The 15,275-nt window shown below is 45.9% G+C and overlaps 1 protein-coding gene across 10 annotated transcripts in view; it reads right to left on the bottom strand.

The window, feature by feature from the left end:
* The window catches only part of FAXDC2 (fatty acid hydroxylase domain containing 2), a 37,617-nt gene that overhangs the window by 5,678 nt on the left and 16,664 nt on the right, over positions 1-15,275 (bottom strand). For all 10 annotated transcript variants that reach the window (XM_067463661.1, XM_060765522.2, XM_060765524.2 and 7 more), the window contains 5 exons: positions 14,296-14,387; positions 14,088-14,191; positions 11,997-12,118; positions 4,989-5,194; positions 4,646-4,751 (listed from right to left, as the gene is read on the bottom strand). In XM_067463661.1, coding sequence (XP_067319762.1) covers positions 4,646-4,751; positions 4,989-5,194; positions 11,997-12,118; positions 14,088-14,191; positions 14,296-14,387 — 630 coding nt within the window. The remainder of the gene's footprint in view (positions 1-4,645; positions 4,752-4,988; positions 5,195-11,996; positions 12,119-14,087; positions 14,192-14,295; positions 14,388-15,275) is intronic.

The following is a 15,275-nucleotide window of genomic DNA, read 5'->3' as shown; positions in this document are numbered from 1 at the left end:
AAATATGGAAGTAGGCGTCTCGAAGGTCAACCGTGGCTAACCATGAGTCCTTGGGAATGAAGGGAAGGATTTTGGGGAGTGTCACCATACGAAATTTACGTGGTGTAATGAAAGTGTTGAGTTTACGTAGATCAAGGATGGGGCGTAGGCCATCATCTTTCTTGTCCACCAGGAAGTAACGGGAGAAAAAGCAGATGTCTGAATCTTGTAGGGGAGTAGGCGAGATGGCGCCCTTTTGAAGGAGAGAGTGAATCTCTTCCCAAATGATTTGGGAAGGTGGTGTTAGCAGTACATTACCCACTGGGGGATAATTGTCAAATTCTATGGCATAACCCCTTTCAACGATGTCCAAGACCCAGGTGTCCGTGGTTATGGACTGCCATGTCGGAAGGAAGGTATGTAGTCTGTCAAGGTATGTAAGTGGTTGGGTGTGGGGTGGTGAGGGAGTGTCGGTAAGTGTAGGTGTGCTAAAAACGGCGTTTGTTGGTATTGGGGGGCCTGGTACCACGGTACTGACCTCTGGAAGGCAGGGGCGGTCGTCTTGATGATGTGGAGGGGTTGTAAGGTCTCTGTCGTCCCCTGTAGAATGAGGTGTTGTAGGGCCTATTGTAGTATTGAGGACGGTAATAATAGGAGCCCCATCGTTGGCGTTGGTAGGAGTATGGTTGATGGTCATACTTGTATACTGTTTGTTTCATTTCATGGGAGTGCTTTAACTGAGAGTCTGTTTCAGGATTGAAAAGGCCTGCCTCATCCATGGGGAGGTTTTCAATCAGGGTGCGTTGTGATTGAGAAAGGATAGCTGCTCTTAGCCAGGCGTGGCGACGAAGGGCCACTGATCCTGCAATAAGTTTGCCTGCGGTGTCAGCAATATTTTTGGAGAGGTCTTTTTGGAAGGAGGCCAAAAGAAGAGCTTCTTGTTTAAAAGCTGTGGCTAGAGGTTGTTCAGTTGGTGGTAACAGGTCTAAATAGGGAGCAATTTTGTTCCACAAGGCAGTCTGGTATACACTCATGTATACTCCATAGTGAGCCATGCGCGCAAAGAGGCATGCTGAGGAGTAGAACTTTTTGGCCATAGCATCCAACTTTCTTCCTTCCTTATCAGAAGGAGAGGTTTGGTTAATTTGAGTTGGTTTAGGTTGAGCATCAGTCACAACAGAATTTGCTTTAGGCATTTTAGCAAGCCATGAAGCTGAGGAGAGATCAATATGGTATAAATTTTCAGGCCTTTTAGGAGTTGCCGGGACTGAAGCCGGGGCAACTCCATTATTTTTGAGAATTTTTAATAAGTAAGGTAGAGTGGGCAACACAGTGGATGAGGGTTGTTGTTGTTCAGTAGAAGTAAAGCATGGATCAGCTACCGTATCGGTAGGCTCCGGAGTAGCTAAGTTTAAGGTTCTAGCCAGCCTTATTAAAAGGGCTGAGAATTTTTTGAATTCCTCCAAATTTTTTGGGGAAGGATCAGGCTCAAGTTGGTTATCTAGAATGGCAGGTGTATCATCATTAGATTCAATGTCAATGGTTTCTGAGTCTGGCAAGGGTGGGTTGTTGGGATCTTGTTGTGTTGAATGAGTCAGAGTTATAGTTTGGTGTTCCTGGGGCTGAGAGAGTGTAGCCGTGGGAGGTGCACGGGGGGGCTGGGGGTATCTAGGATCTTCGGGATGAGGGGCATCAAAGCCCCCATAGTGATCAGGGTGGGGAGGATAGTAGAAGGGGTATGGAAAGGGAGGAGGAGGGGGGTAAAGGTGGTATGGGTAGTCTGGATACCCATAAGGGTGAGGATGCTCGGAGGAGCGAGGTCGGAGTCTCTTGGAAGGAGGGGAGGAGGGCGCCGTCGGTTCCGCCTCAGGAGAGGGGGAACGGCGTCGGCGGCGTGAGGATTGCGCAATAGGCGCAGGTGGAACCGGGGAAGGAGTTTGCCTCGGGCCCGAGGCTTGTGGAAGGCTAGGAGATGGGAGGGGGGAGGCTTGGGAGAGGGGAAGCGGAGGCGGGGAGGTTGATCGGCCTGCGGCTGTTTGTGTTTCCAGCTCTGAGGGAGGGGCAAGGAGCTCGAGTGGAGGAAGGTGGGAGGGGTCATCCAAGTGGAGCATGGTTGGGAGCGGTTCCTGGAGGTGGATTGCGGAACCGGAGGGATGGATCATTGGCTCCAATCTGGGAGGACTCAAGGACTGTGAGTCAGTGAGTTGCCGTCCCTTCTTTTGTTTATTTGTTTTCTCTTTCGATTTCTCAGGCCTCGTGGCCTGTTTGGAAGCTTTTTGTTTCTTTGCAGGCGGCTCCATAACGGGAGCGTTTGCCTGATCCAGTTCACGCCTTTCCCCAGCGCGTGGGGAGGGAGGCTGAGAAGGCTCCAATATTGGGGATAGGGAGGGGGTGGGAAGGGATTGTGGAGCCAGAGCACGCTCATAAAGCAGAGCTTTTAAACGGGCGTCCCTCGTTTTGCGAGCCCTTGAGGTAAAATTAAGGCAAATTTCACAGGATTGGTGGTTGTGGGATTCTCCCAGGCAAAGGAGGCATTTGGAGTGTCTGTCAGCTTCGGGGAGGGTGGCTCCGCAAGCTGAGCAGTTTTTGAAATAGAGGGAAGACATTCTAGCCTGAGGGTGAAGAGAAGAGTAGTCAGCCGGTCCGAGTCGAGGGTTGGAGAGAGTTAGGGTAGCGAAAGTCAGTCCAAAAGATCAAGTCCGTATGGAGAATCGAGGAGAGCTGTTCCGAGATGCTGCACGTTTAGCGCGGAAAAGGAAACTGGATAATGGCGGCGCCGCTCGGCGCTTATATCCGGGGGGGCGGGGGAATGGGCGGGGCCTAGGTGGCTCAAATAATCATTTTTAATTCTTTAAACTTAGAAATGTTCCGAGTTTCTGCGCATGCGCAAGGAAGAACCCATAGGTGCGCATTTCACGGACGACACGAAGAATAAATATTGGAGAGCCAGGGAAACGGTAAACATATGTCCCAACTATTTCCCTATATCAGTGACATAATCAGCAAGGATTTTTTGAAAATATAGAAAAGCAGCTGGACACAATTATCCTCTTGAGTAGGAAATGGCCAGGTTTGATGGGAGACTCACACCTCTGTGGGGGGAGGAAGGGCAAAGGAAACGAGCAGACCTATGAACACCGCTTTATATAATCATACTATTGACTAGTGGTTGTCAAGCTGAAAATGTCTAATTCAAGTGCAGAGAAACTCAAGTTAGCTAAGCCACTATGCAGTGGATTACAATTTTCCACTCTACAATAACTGGCACTCAGTAACTGACATTTTCAGACACTGCAATTTCTGCTGGCTGAAAATCTCTTGGGAATTCATTTCCAATCTATATGTTGAGGAGCTGTCACCACTGAAAAGTGTGTCTTTCTGGGGATGGCACCTCTTCTCTAGGTCCGTTCTCCCAACCCACTAATGAGTAGAGGAGCACCTCTTGTCTTTCAAGCAGATGTCTGACTGAAAAGGTATAGCTTGTGAATTCAAATGTGTAAGCTACTACAGGTTAACTACTTCTCCAATTTCCCTGCCTTGTAATCAAAATCTTTCAACTTTTCTAAACAGACTGAGTCACAGAGTTCCAAGAAAAGAACAGAAAATTTGGTACTTGCCTTTCTTCCTAAGACTGGATAGAACATTTGAAAAATATGTTTCTTAAGTGTCAGAATAACTCTTAATGAGAAGGTCATGGGACTAGGAAGAAACTTCACAATTTGGGATTGATTGTATACAAATTTTGCATAGATTTTTTTCATGAAGAAAAGCAGAAAGTTCTGTTCTCTGCACATGAATATTGTGCAGAATTGGCTCCAAACGATTTTCTGCACAAAAATAACAGCTATCAGCTTGTATCGCAGATTGCAATGTATGACTAGGATAAATTTACTGACATGGCAATTTTTGTGAAATTTCAAACTGCTGAATGTAATTGTGACAAGGGACTCTTGGTAACTGCTGAGGTCTGGTGCCAGGACACCGTACCCCCTACCACAGTTATCAGAATCTTTGGATGCTCAAGTCCCATTTTTTTTTCAGTGGCAGAATAAAATGTTTTCCATTATATAAAATGGCAAAATAAAGCTTTGGTTTTTGATGTTTTAAAAAGAATACTTATAAATTGTGGGTGGTTGAATGGATACAGAGGCCCGATTGTACTTTGAGAACAAAATTAGTCCAGAATTATGACCCTATTTCTTTCATGAAGAAACACTAGTTCAGTTTGACTCAAACTGTCTTAAACTGAGGCTCCACACCTCAGCAGCACTCCTTGATAGTTTCTGTGATCTATGAATTTCTAAATTTCCCATTCTGGTATTTCTTTAGGATGACTAATTCCTAATTCTCTCTCTTGGTAGCAAGTTGGAGCAGAAAGATAATTTATCTGTCTTGTTACTTCTTGAATGTATTTCTCTACAGGAAGTAAATTTATAGTGTTCTTGATTCAAATATGCTCAGGTTGAGCCTTTCCCTCAGTTGCAGCTGTGATATGTCTACATTTAAAGGAAAACTTTATAATGTTCTTCCCTTTCTACGGACTCATTTTTCTGTACTTGGGGAGTGGAGCATATTTGTGTAGAATTCTTGGTCAACAGAAAGGAGGAACTCTCTTAATTAGCTGAATCTTCTCAAATGTCTGTTCGGCCTTTGTAACTGCACTTACCACATGTTCTACTGGATGAGCATAGACAGATACTATGCCAATAGGAGCAGTCCATTCATGGTGTTTTTTATGTATGTGCTTATACAAGAAAGGATGATGAACAAGCCTGCAAAGGAAGAAACAAAAGCAAAAGTCAACTCTACTTGTCAGGATTACTGATGGGGAATGTAGTAGTGAAAGAGAAATTGCACAGATTGTGCTTTGTGCTACTGTACAATGGTTTAAAAATTACATCGAGTCCCTTTTCAAAAATGGACCAATTTTAAGGTGGCCAGTCAAGAGTATTACATGGCCAGTACAGAACACTGCTGAATCCTTTACCTGGGTGTGGCATGAACCTTACCGATGAGAGTAATAGAACAGAATTTCATCTACTAGAGTAAAAATGGCCACTTCAAAAATAAACCAGTGGAACGTGGGCAGCTGCAAATGGCATGGCTCACTCCTCCATTTCATGACGGGCAACAGGAGAATCACCATTGGCAAAGAGATGAAAATCATATTGAATGCCACTGTGAGGATGGCTTTGCGCAGTTTTTCTCTGTCAACCTGGGAAGAAGCAAAGTGAATCTGTATCAAAAGGGGAAATCGGATGATCCAAATGCAAAGACAGTTTATGCAGTCCTAAAAGGCACTTGGCTACTGACTATGAGACTTAAAGTGACCTTTTCTTTCTCACAGCCAACTGGTAGGACATATATTTATGTGCCACTTAGTGTGCATCTAATTTTTATAATGAATGCAGTTTGACATCACTGTCATGGCTCAATGCTACAAAATTCTGGGATTTGTAATTTTAAAAGGTCTTCAGCATTGTCTGCCAGAGTGCTGTTTTGACAGGCATTGTAAAATGTACTGGATTTTGTATTAGTTATCTTTGTAGTGTTGTCACATTAAGATTACTGTGTTCAAATGGATTTAATTTATTTTTCAACTGTTAATTTCAATTAATGAATTATTATTATTATTATTATTATTATTATTATTATTATTATTTCGTACATTTCTATCCCGCCCTTCTCCCCACAAGAGGACTCAAGATAGTTTTTAAAAAAATATTATTATTCCCTCTTCATGGAGTCTGTGAAAGATGCACATATGGGTTTTGTCCTGCACATACGCACTTGTTCGGAACCTTCTAGAATCTTACAAGGAAATATTTTGGCAGATGCCCCGCCCACTCTCCCCAATACTAGAAATGTCCAAAGCGGGGGCTGCGCCTTCGTTCCTTTTTCTGCACTCAGCTGCTCTAGGAAACTCTCTAGTCTTACCGACTGCTTTGGCCTTTATCTAAAATCACTGGACTGTCTCGTTTCGACCTCGGCTTTCTATCGACTATGGCGCCTCTCTCCTCTCTCTAATTGGATTACGGACTTTATTGACTCTCAGGCCAGTTCTTTTTACCATGAGCTCCTTCCTTAAAAAGTGCACGTCTTGCGGCAGCAACGTGCCAGATGCGTATGGGCACGTCATGTGCCTGCTCTGTCTGGGAATCCCACCACCCTCAATCATGCCAGGTCTGCCTGGCTTTTACTCCCAGGGCCCATAAGGACAGGGAGTTCAGGCTCAAGGCTCTTATATACGAATGAGCCCTAGCCCCAGACACCAGCTTGGGGGGGGGGGGGGGGGGCGCCAGGCTCCTGCACCTCTGTCAGCGGCTGATAACGAATCTACCCCCTCTCAACTCCACCCCGCTTGAGATGAGAGTGGCAAGCTGCTGCCGGCTCCAGCCAAGAAGGCTAAGCCCTCCAAGCACTCTAAAACTGCTCCTAAGAGCAAAGAAGGGCTCAAGAAGAGCAAGAGACCGAGGCAGCTTGGCGGTACTTCACCCCTGAGCACGTGCTCCCCCTTGGATACAGCCCAACAAGGCTTGGTCCACGAGCCACCGATTAGCCCCCTTCTATCATCAGAGGTGACTCAAGGGGATGCGATCCAGAGATCATCTCCCCCTGTAGTGGGGACAATGGGGCCTCCAACTTTGTCTCCAGCGGAACAACTGGATCAGCCCAGCCCGGGAGAGGCGAGTGTGCCCACTGCACAGCCAAACACCGTCGGAGGCCCAGCAAGTGGAGGGCTCCCTGATGCCATCTGAATCACCCCAACCGCCCAAAACCGCATTGGTGGCTAGGCCTGCGGGGGCAAATAAAGGGGCTGTTCCCAGGAGCGTTGTTCATGCCACATGCCACGGCACCGGTGGCGATCTCCCTCTATTCTGAAGCCAAAAAGTACTTTTTCTCCAGATACTTTCTAATCTCCAAACAGGGCGAAGGCCTCCGCCTCATATTGGATTTTAGGGGTGTGAACTATTTCATAAGGCCATGCAGATTTCGCATGGTAACCCTTGCATCCATTCTACCACTGTCAAGGCCCGGGGTGTGGTTTGCAACAACTGACCTTAAGGATGCGTATGTTCATTTTCATTTTGCAATCAGGAAGGACCACCACAGGTTCCTCAGTTTTGCTCTTGGCAACCAGTTATTTTCTTTTAATGTCCTCCCTTTTAGTCTTGCAACAAAATGTATTGCAGTAGTAGCTGCTTATCTGCGTCAGAAGGGGATCATAATGTTTCCATATTTAGATGACTGGCTTTTTACATCAGACTCGAGGTCACACCTCCAATCTGACAATGCCTTCACCCTATGTCTTCTACAGGCATTGGGCCTTGTGGTCAATTTCGAAAAATCCAATTTGACACCCTCTCGTCGCATCCACTTCATCGGTGTAACAACAGATTCCAAAGAGAAGGCTTTTCTTCCAGAGAGAAGGCTTTTCTTCCAGAGGACCGTTTTCGTATTATCAGAACTGCTACCGACGATCTCTGTGCCCGAAGGCATGCTTCGGCGTGGGCCATTCAGTCTTTACTGGGCCACATGGCCTCAACAACAGACACCGAGTTTGCAAGGCTCAGAATGCAGCCACTCCAATGCTGGTTTTTGTGAATTTTCAAGCCTCAAACCGACAGCCAGAGCACATGCCTGTGCCCCCCCCCCCCCCGATGAAGGTGTTTGCCTCCCTCTGATGGTGGATGAAGAGGAGGCATGTCCTCTCGGGCATGCCCTTCAGGCAGCCATGTCCATCCTGTTAGCTGATGACGGACACCTCGTTGCAAGGCTGGGGAGCGCATCTTCTGGATCTGAAGATACACGGACAGTGGTTCCAATCAGAATCGGAACATCACATCAATTACCTCAAACTACTGGCCGTGAAGAAGGCCCTGCGTGCCTTCGAGTCTCAGACAGCCGGCCACAACGTCCAACTTCTAAAGGACAATACAACAGTAAAATGTTATGTAAACAAGCAGGGGGGAATTCACTCCGCCAGCTTTCTCCACCTGTTGTTGAAGATATGGGAATGGTGTATTCCGTGGAAGATCCAAATCATGGCAGTGCACCTCCCAGGGGAAAGCAATACCCTTGCCGACGCCCTCAGCAGGGCGCTTGCATTAAGCCACAAGTGGCAACTCCATTGAGAAGAGTTTCTCTTCCTAGCCCGTCATTGGGGTCAACCATGCCTCGACCTGTTCGCATCGCCAGCGAACACTCAGTGTGCCATGTTCTGTGCTAGACTTCACCCCAGTGCAGTGCAGGGTTGCATCGGCAACGCCTTCATGTTCACCTGGTTCCCGGGACTATATGCATTTCCTCCAATTCCTCTGATAGTCAAGGTAGAGGCCAAATTGATTGAGGACAATGCAGATTGCATAGTGGTCACGCCATGGTGGCCGCAGCAGCACTGGTTTGCCCCTCTCCTCCGGGTGGAGCGAGAGGAACATCTACACCTTCCACACAAACCAGACCTCCTGTCCATTCAACAGGGACGAGTCCACCATCCAGACCTGGACTTGCTGCTCCTCACGACCTGGGGGATTCAACCACGGCACAGCTACTAGAGGCCGTTCAGCAGATAATAAATGCAGCCCAGAAGGCAACAACCAAGAAAGCTTATGCCTATAAGTGGGCTCGCTTCCTTGAATTCGTCAGGCCATCGGTTGCTGACCCGTCCACCGCCCTGACGTCAGTGATCTTGGACTTTCTACTCCACCTGTCTAGCAAAGGACTATCTTTAGCATCGCTCAAGTGCTACTTGGTGGCTATTTTGTGGCATAGAAGAACGGGGGGCCCATCATGGTTTCAGGACCCCCTTATAAGCCTCTTCCTCAAGGGCTACTCTAACTTGCGCCCTCTGGTGGCTCCGCCCCCCCATCATCCTGGATCTTGGAGTTGGTGCTATCTCAGCTGCCCAAGGTGCCTTTCAAGCCAATGGCCACCTACGAGATTTCTTACCTGTCATGGAAGACTGCTTTCTCGTGGCCATTACATCAGCCAGGAGAGTGAGTGGGTTCTGTGCTCTAAGAGCAGATCCCCCATACATTCGCTTCTATAAAGAGAAAGTGGTCCCCGTCTAGATATCACATTCCTGCCAAAAGTAGTCTCCCGATTTCACCTTTCACGGGACATCTCCTTACCTGCTTTCTTTCAGAACCTTCCTCTCCGTTGGGGTCAGCTCTGCACTGTCTGGATGTTAGATGAGCATTAGCCTTCTACATCAGCAGAACAGCTCCACATAGGAAGTTGACGCGGCTATTTCTCAAATATCGCAAGGACTCATTAGGCTTACCTGTGTTGGCCCAGAGGATAGCATCGTGGATTGTTTCAACCATTAGACTATCTTACCAGCTGGCGGGAAAAGACCCCCCCACAACAATTCTCCGCCCATTCCACCAGGGCGGTCTCAACCTCACAAGCCTTCCTGAAAGGCATCCTGATTGATGACATTAGTAAGGTGGCCACATGGGCCAATCACGTTCACTGCCCACTACAAATTGGACATGGTGGCGAGGAAGGATGCAGCTTTTGGCTGGGCGGTGTTCTCCTGTGTGGCATGACCCACCTCCACGGTTAGTAGCTTGCTAATCACCCATATGTGCATCTTTCACAGACTCCACGAAGATGAAATGCAAGTTGCTTACCTGTAACTGTGTTTCCTCGAGTGGTAGCCTGTGAAATTTGAACATCCCCGCCCATCCTCCCTGCAGTCATTATGCCTTTATCTGTAGCTGCTGCTGGCGAATACGCAACTACGGCGCAGCCCCCGCTTTGGGCGTTTATAGTATTGGGGAGAGTGGGTGGGGCCTCCGCCAAAATGTTTCTTTGTAAGATTCTAGAAGGTTCCTAACAACTGCGCATGCGCAGGATAAAGCCCATATGTGTGAATTTAACAGACTACCACTCGAGGAAAAACAGTTACAGGTAAGCAACTTGCATTTACTCATTTTATCCCACTTTTCTCACATGGGTGGGATTCAAAGCGGTATACAGTGGTTAAACAAGAGATTACATAACATACACATTCAACAAAACATTAGAAGCCAATTAAAGCACATAACCCATTACCTAAAACATATACAACAAATTAATAAATTACAACATATAGCATTTTTTTTTACATTCGTATTTTGTGAATTTATAATTGTTTTAATGTTTTGTAAGTCACCTTGAGTCCCAAACTGGAGAAAAGGCGGGATATAAACATAACAACAGCAGCACCCTCCCCCCCCCCCAAAAAAAGAAAGCAGACCCAACTCCTACCCCTAAAGTGTCATGCATCTCAAAAACTCTGTATAGCTTTTGACCCACCACCTTGCTGTTGCTGGAATCAGGGGGACAGCTTTAAACTGGCTGTCCTCCTTTCTTCACAACCGTGGACAGCGAGTGGAGAGGGGAGGCCTGGTCTCTGAGAGGTACCCTCTATCTTGTGGGGTTACTCAGGGGGCCATTCTCTCCCCTCTGTTGTTTAACATCTATATGCAACCACTTGCTCAGCTGGTTCGAGGTTTTGGGCTTGAGTGTTATCAGTATGCCGATGACACTCAGCTGGTGCTGAAGATGGAAGGCCGACCGGACTCTGTACCCGATTGTTTCCATCAGTGCCTCGAGGCCGTTACTGGATGGCTGCGTGCCAGCAGGTTGAGGGTGAATCCAGCAAAGACGAAGATCCTATGGCTGGGTGGACCGGGCAGTGGGGACATCCATCTGCCCACCCTGGATGGCGAAGCGTTACGCCCGTCATCATTGGTAAAGAGTCTGGGAGTCCTTTTGGACCCTCTGCTGACAATGGAGGCCCAGGTCTCCGCCGTGAGCAAAACCGACTTCTTTCACCTGCGGCAGGCTAGACGGCTGGCCCCCTACCTGTCCAGGGACGACCTAGCTACGGTGATCCAGGCCACGGTCATCTCAAGGCTGGACTACTGTAACGCCCTCTACATTGGCCTCCCTCTGTCGGTGATTCGGAAGCTCAAGTTGGTACAAAACGCAGCTGCTCGGCTTCTTGCGGGAATTCCGATGAGATGCCACATAACACCAATCTTACTACAGCTGCATTGGTTACCAATTGAGCACCGGATCACTTTCAAAGTGATGGTACTCACCTTTAAGGCCTTGCATGGTCTGGGGCCAATGTATCTGAGGGATCGTCTCACCTCCTACCAACCCCAGAGATCCCTCCGCTCTGAGGACCAAGATCTATTGGAAGTCCCCAGTGTCAAGACCTTGCGTCTAACGGCAACCAGACGCAGAGCCTTCACAGCAGTGGTGCCATCAGTCTGGAATGCTCTGCCAACTGAAGTTCGTGCCCTGCGGGGCTTACCAGCTTTCCGCAGGGCATGTAAGACATACCTGTTCCGACAGGCTTTTAATGTTTGATACTGTTGTTTTTAAATTGTTTTAAATTGCTTTTAAACTTTGTTAGATTTTAGCTATTCTTGTAAGCCGCTCCGAGCCCCAGGGGAGTGGCGGCATATAAGTTTAAATAATAAATAAATAAATAAATAAAACAGGCTGCTTAGGCTGGAAATATTGCTGATTAATGGCACCTTCAAAATCCCTATTCTGTTCCAGTCACCCACCTTGGTGAATAGGCAGATTAAGATTAATAATCCCACCCCCTAAAATACTGGAGAACAAGCAGAATTGATAGCTAGGATGGATATTAAAATTGAGAAGAAGGTGAAATACTTGTGTAATATTATGACAAATATGAATTGTGCAAATACAAACCCTTGATACAAAGAATTCTTAAAGTTAATATTCAAATGAAATCAGAACTCTTCCTTCTTAGATGATCAGTTGCATGTTTATGACAATACATGTTGTTATATGTTAGATAACAATGCTGTTATATGTATAGAAGTTGAAATTTTTTAACATACCTCCCTGGCCTCTTCAGAGGAAGTATAGAATAAAACGATAATGGAGACTGCATTATATTATATGTAAAATTTATTCTCGGATAGGAGTAGAAAGGTTGTTTTAGAAAGATCATAGTAGCAAGTTAGCAGTGTTAAAATACTTACAGGATCATTCTTCCCCAACTGAATTCGGTATTGTGTGATGAATCGGGGCTTCCCAGTCATATCAGCTATCAGTAAAATCCCATTGAAGCCCCAGAATACAAGGCCTGAGGTTAGGGCAGGGCCTAGGAGGAAGGAGTGAGAACAGGTATAAGGACAGCACCTGTTGTAAGGAGAATCGCTCCACGCACTGTGGCAGCAGAAAAGTCTTTGAACATATTGTGCGTGGGGGGTGGCTGACGGCTCGTGTGCCATAGGTTCACCACCACTGTCTTAGAGTATTGAATCTTATGTTGTTACATGATTTATGGAGACCTTAAGGTGAACCTATCACAAAATGTTATGCGGATAAAAGTATGAGACTCGCTCAAGGTCATCCGCTGGATTTCCATAACCAAGCAGGGAATCAAACCCTGATCTCCAGTCATAGTCTAACACTTAAACCACAACACCATGCCATCTTTTACCAGGAGATAAAGCAGAGCATAAAGGTAATAAGCAACAGCCATTTTAGTAAGCTATTTATTAACTATTCAGCCTGAAGACATGTTTAAAATGGCATCAAATTTTTCAGATTGGTTGGAAAACAATTATCAGCAGTTTGAAAAGGTTATCTCTGAATTGTATAAAGAGACAATAATGCAAGTGCATATAATGAATGATACTAATTCAGTCAAAGAATCTTAACTTCACATATATACACTTCTTAGGACCTGAGCTTGTGGTGAATGGTCAAAAAAGGAATTAGAATATTCAGACAAAAAAACTGGTGACTACTACGTGGCAACAAGAGACAACACCAACTCCATAACAGGGATTCACAAAGGGATTAAAAATAACCGGATGTTCTTTGCGGATTGCTTTCTGCTTCCATCCTACAAATGAACCAGCAGGAGAAATGTAGCTGCCATAAAAGTCAGAGCCTGGCAGCAAAAAGTTTCAGATTTTGTAAATTTCAGATTCCCAAATTAGGAATTTATTTATTTATTTATCGTACCAGGAGCTAACCAAAGGTACAGCTGTGATGTATTTGAGAAAACACAAAGTTTAAAAGCTTGGCATTATATTAAATTAAATGTCCATTGACCAGTAGCTGGCCACTTGGAGTGCCTCTGGTGTTGCTATAAGAAGGTTCCTTATTGTGCATGTGGCAGGGCTCAGACTGCATTTTAACAGGTGGTCTGTGCTTTGCTCTTCTCCATACTTGCATGTTGCGGACTTTGTGGCCCCATTTCTTAAGGTTGGCATGGCATCTCGTGGCGCCAGAGCGCAGTTTGTTTAGCACCTTCCAAGTTGCCCAGTCTTCTGTGTGCCCTGGGGAAAGTCTTTCATTCGGTATCAGCCATGGTTTGAGTTTCCAGGATTTAGCCTGCCACTTTTGGACTCTCGCTTCCTGTGGAGTTCCTGCAAGTATCTCTGTAGATTTTAGAAAACTATTTCTTGATTTAAGGTGTTGGCATGCTGGCTGATACCTGAACAGGAGGTGGGACTGTGATGACAGTGCCTTGGTCCTTTCACTATTGGCTACTTCCCGGCGGATGTCAGGTGGTGCATTACCGGCTAAGCAGTGTAATTTCTTGAGTGGTGTAGGGTGTAGGCAGCCCGTGATAATGCAACACGTCTCATTAAGAGCCACATTGACTGTTTTAGCATGGTGAGATGTGTTCCACACTGGGCACAAGTACTCAGCAGCAGAGTAGCAAAGCGCAAGGGCAGATGTCTTCACTGGGTCTGGTTGTGATCCCCAGTTTGTGCCAGTCAGTTTTCATATGATTTTGTTTCTAGTGCCCACTTTTTGCTTGATATTCAGGCAGTGCGTCTTGCAGGTGAGAGAATGGTCCAGGGTAACTCCCAGGTACTTTGGTGTGCTGCAGTGTTCCAGTGGAATTCCTTCCCAGGTAATCCTCAGAGCTTGCTCAGCCTTTATTGTTATATTTACACACCACCTTTTCCTTTAACCAATTATTGAATAATGAATCAACATGTGAGTAAATGCCACTCATTTTAATGTATCTACTTCAGGAGTCAACAGGATTTAGGTATTTTTTTAGGACTTCGTTCTTTATGAACTACCTTCAGTTCAAAACAACTCACCTAAAATGAAAATTGCCCACTCATTTCCACCAAGGAGGTGGTAGAGCTTCTCCCACTGAGTCTGCCAGAAGAAGCCAGAGGCTCCCCAGAATTTCTGTAGGTGCCTAGAAAACAAAGCAAGTTTTGAGCAGGGATGGGGAGCTTTTCCTACAAAAAAAGCAATTCTTTATCTAGATCACTATGATGTCAGTTAACCTGTTTGGCTTACCACATGAGTGAATTCCTGAAGGCAACAAACATGAGCAGGCCAGAGCCCAGTATAAAAGCTGTTATCTTCATCGAGTCCCAAAATTTCCAAGCCTAAGAACAAAACAAAACAAAAAAAAGCCACAGAAACAACTCAATAGTCGATGCAAATACATTTTTAAAATAGGTATACATACAAAAATTTAGGGGAAGAGAATGAATTAGCTTTGTAACTCCTTAAAACCATTGACACAGCATACCTCTCCTCTACTGAGAAGGTTTTCTGTTATTTTCCTCAAAAAAGTACCTGAAAACATGCAAGTACTCTATACATATGGTGATTTACACTGGAAACTAGAAAAGGAGAGTCCATTCCCTGTTGGTTCTACTGGACCTCGCTGCAATTTTCAATCCCCTCAGTCATGGTATCCTTTTGGGCTTCACTGTGGGATGGGACTTGGGGGCACTGTTTTACAGTGGCTGCATTCTTCCAAGGAGGGGAAACCTAGGAGATGGTTCTGGGGAGATCCTACTCAACCCCTTGTCTGTTCGTTAGTGCAGTCTCTTAGGTCTTTGTTTTGTTCCCCATGCTATTTAACATATACACCAAAGTGTTCTAAGAGGTAGTTTGAAGATGATGACCTACATACTACAATTTAAGAAGATCCCTGATAGCACCGCTGTCCTACATTTTGGAGACTACAGTGTTAAAATATAACTAAAGGTTACCTGTATAACAAATACAGCTGTAACACATTAATAATAATACTTTATTTATATTCCTCCCTAACTCTCTAGGGCAGTGGTTCTCAACCTGTGGGTCCCCAAATGTTTTGGCCTTCAACTCCCAGAAATCCTAACAGCTGGTAAACTGGCTGGGATTTTTGGGAAGAGTAGGCGAAAACACCTGGGGACCCACAGGTTGAGAACCACTGCTCTAGGGGGACTCAGAGCAGATTCCAACATGCAGCAGCAAACATTCAATGCCTCCATAAAACAAAT

Source organism: Anolis sagrei, chromosome 2 (genome assembly GCF_037176765.1).
Source record: "Anolis sagrei isolate rAnoSag1 chromosome 2, rAnoSag1.mat, whole genome shotgun sequence".
NCBI classification, from domain to species: Eukaryota; Metazoa; Chordata; class Lepidosauria; order Squamata; family Dactyloidae; genus Anolis; species Anolis sagrei.
This window is presented reverse-complemented; position numbering and strand designations above follow the sequence as displayed.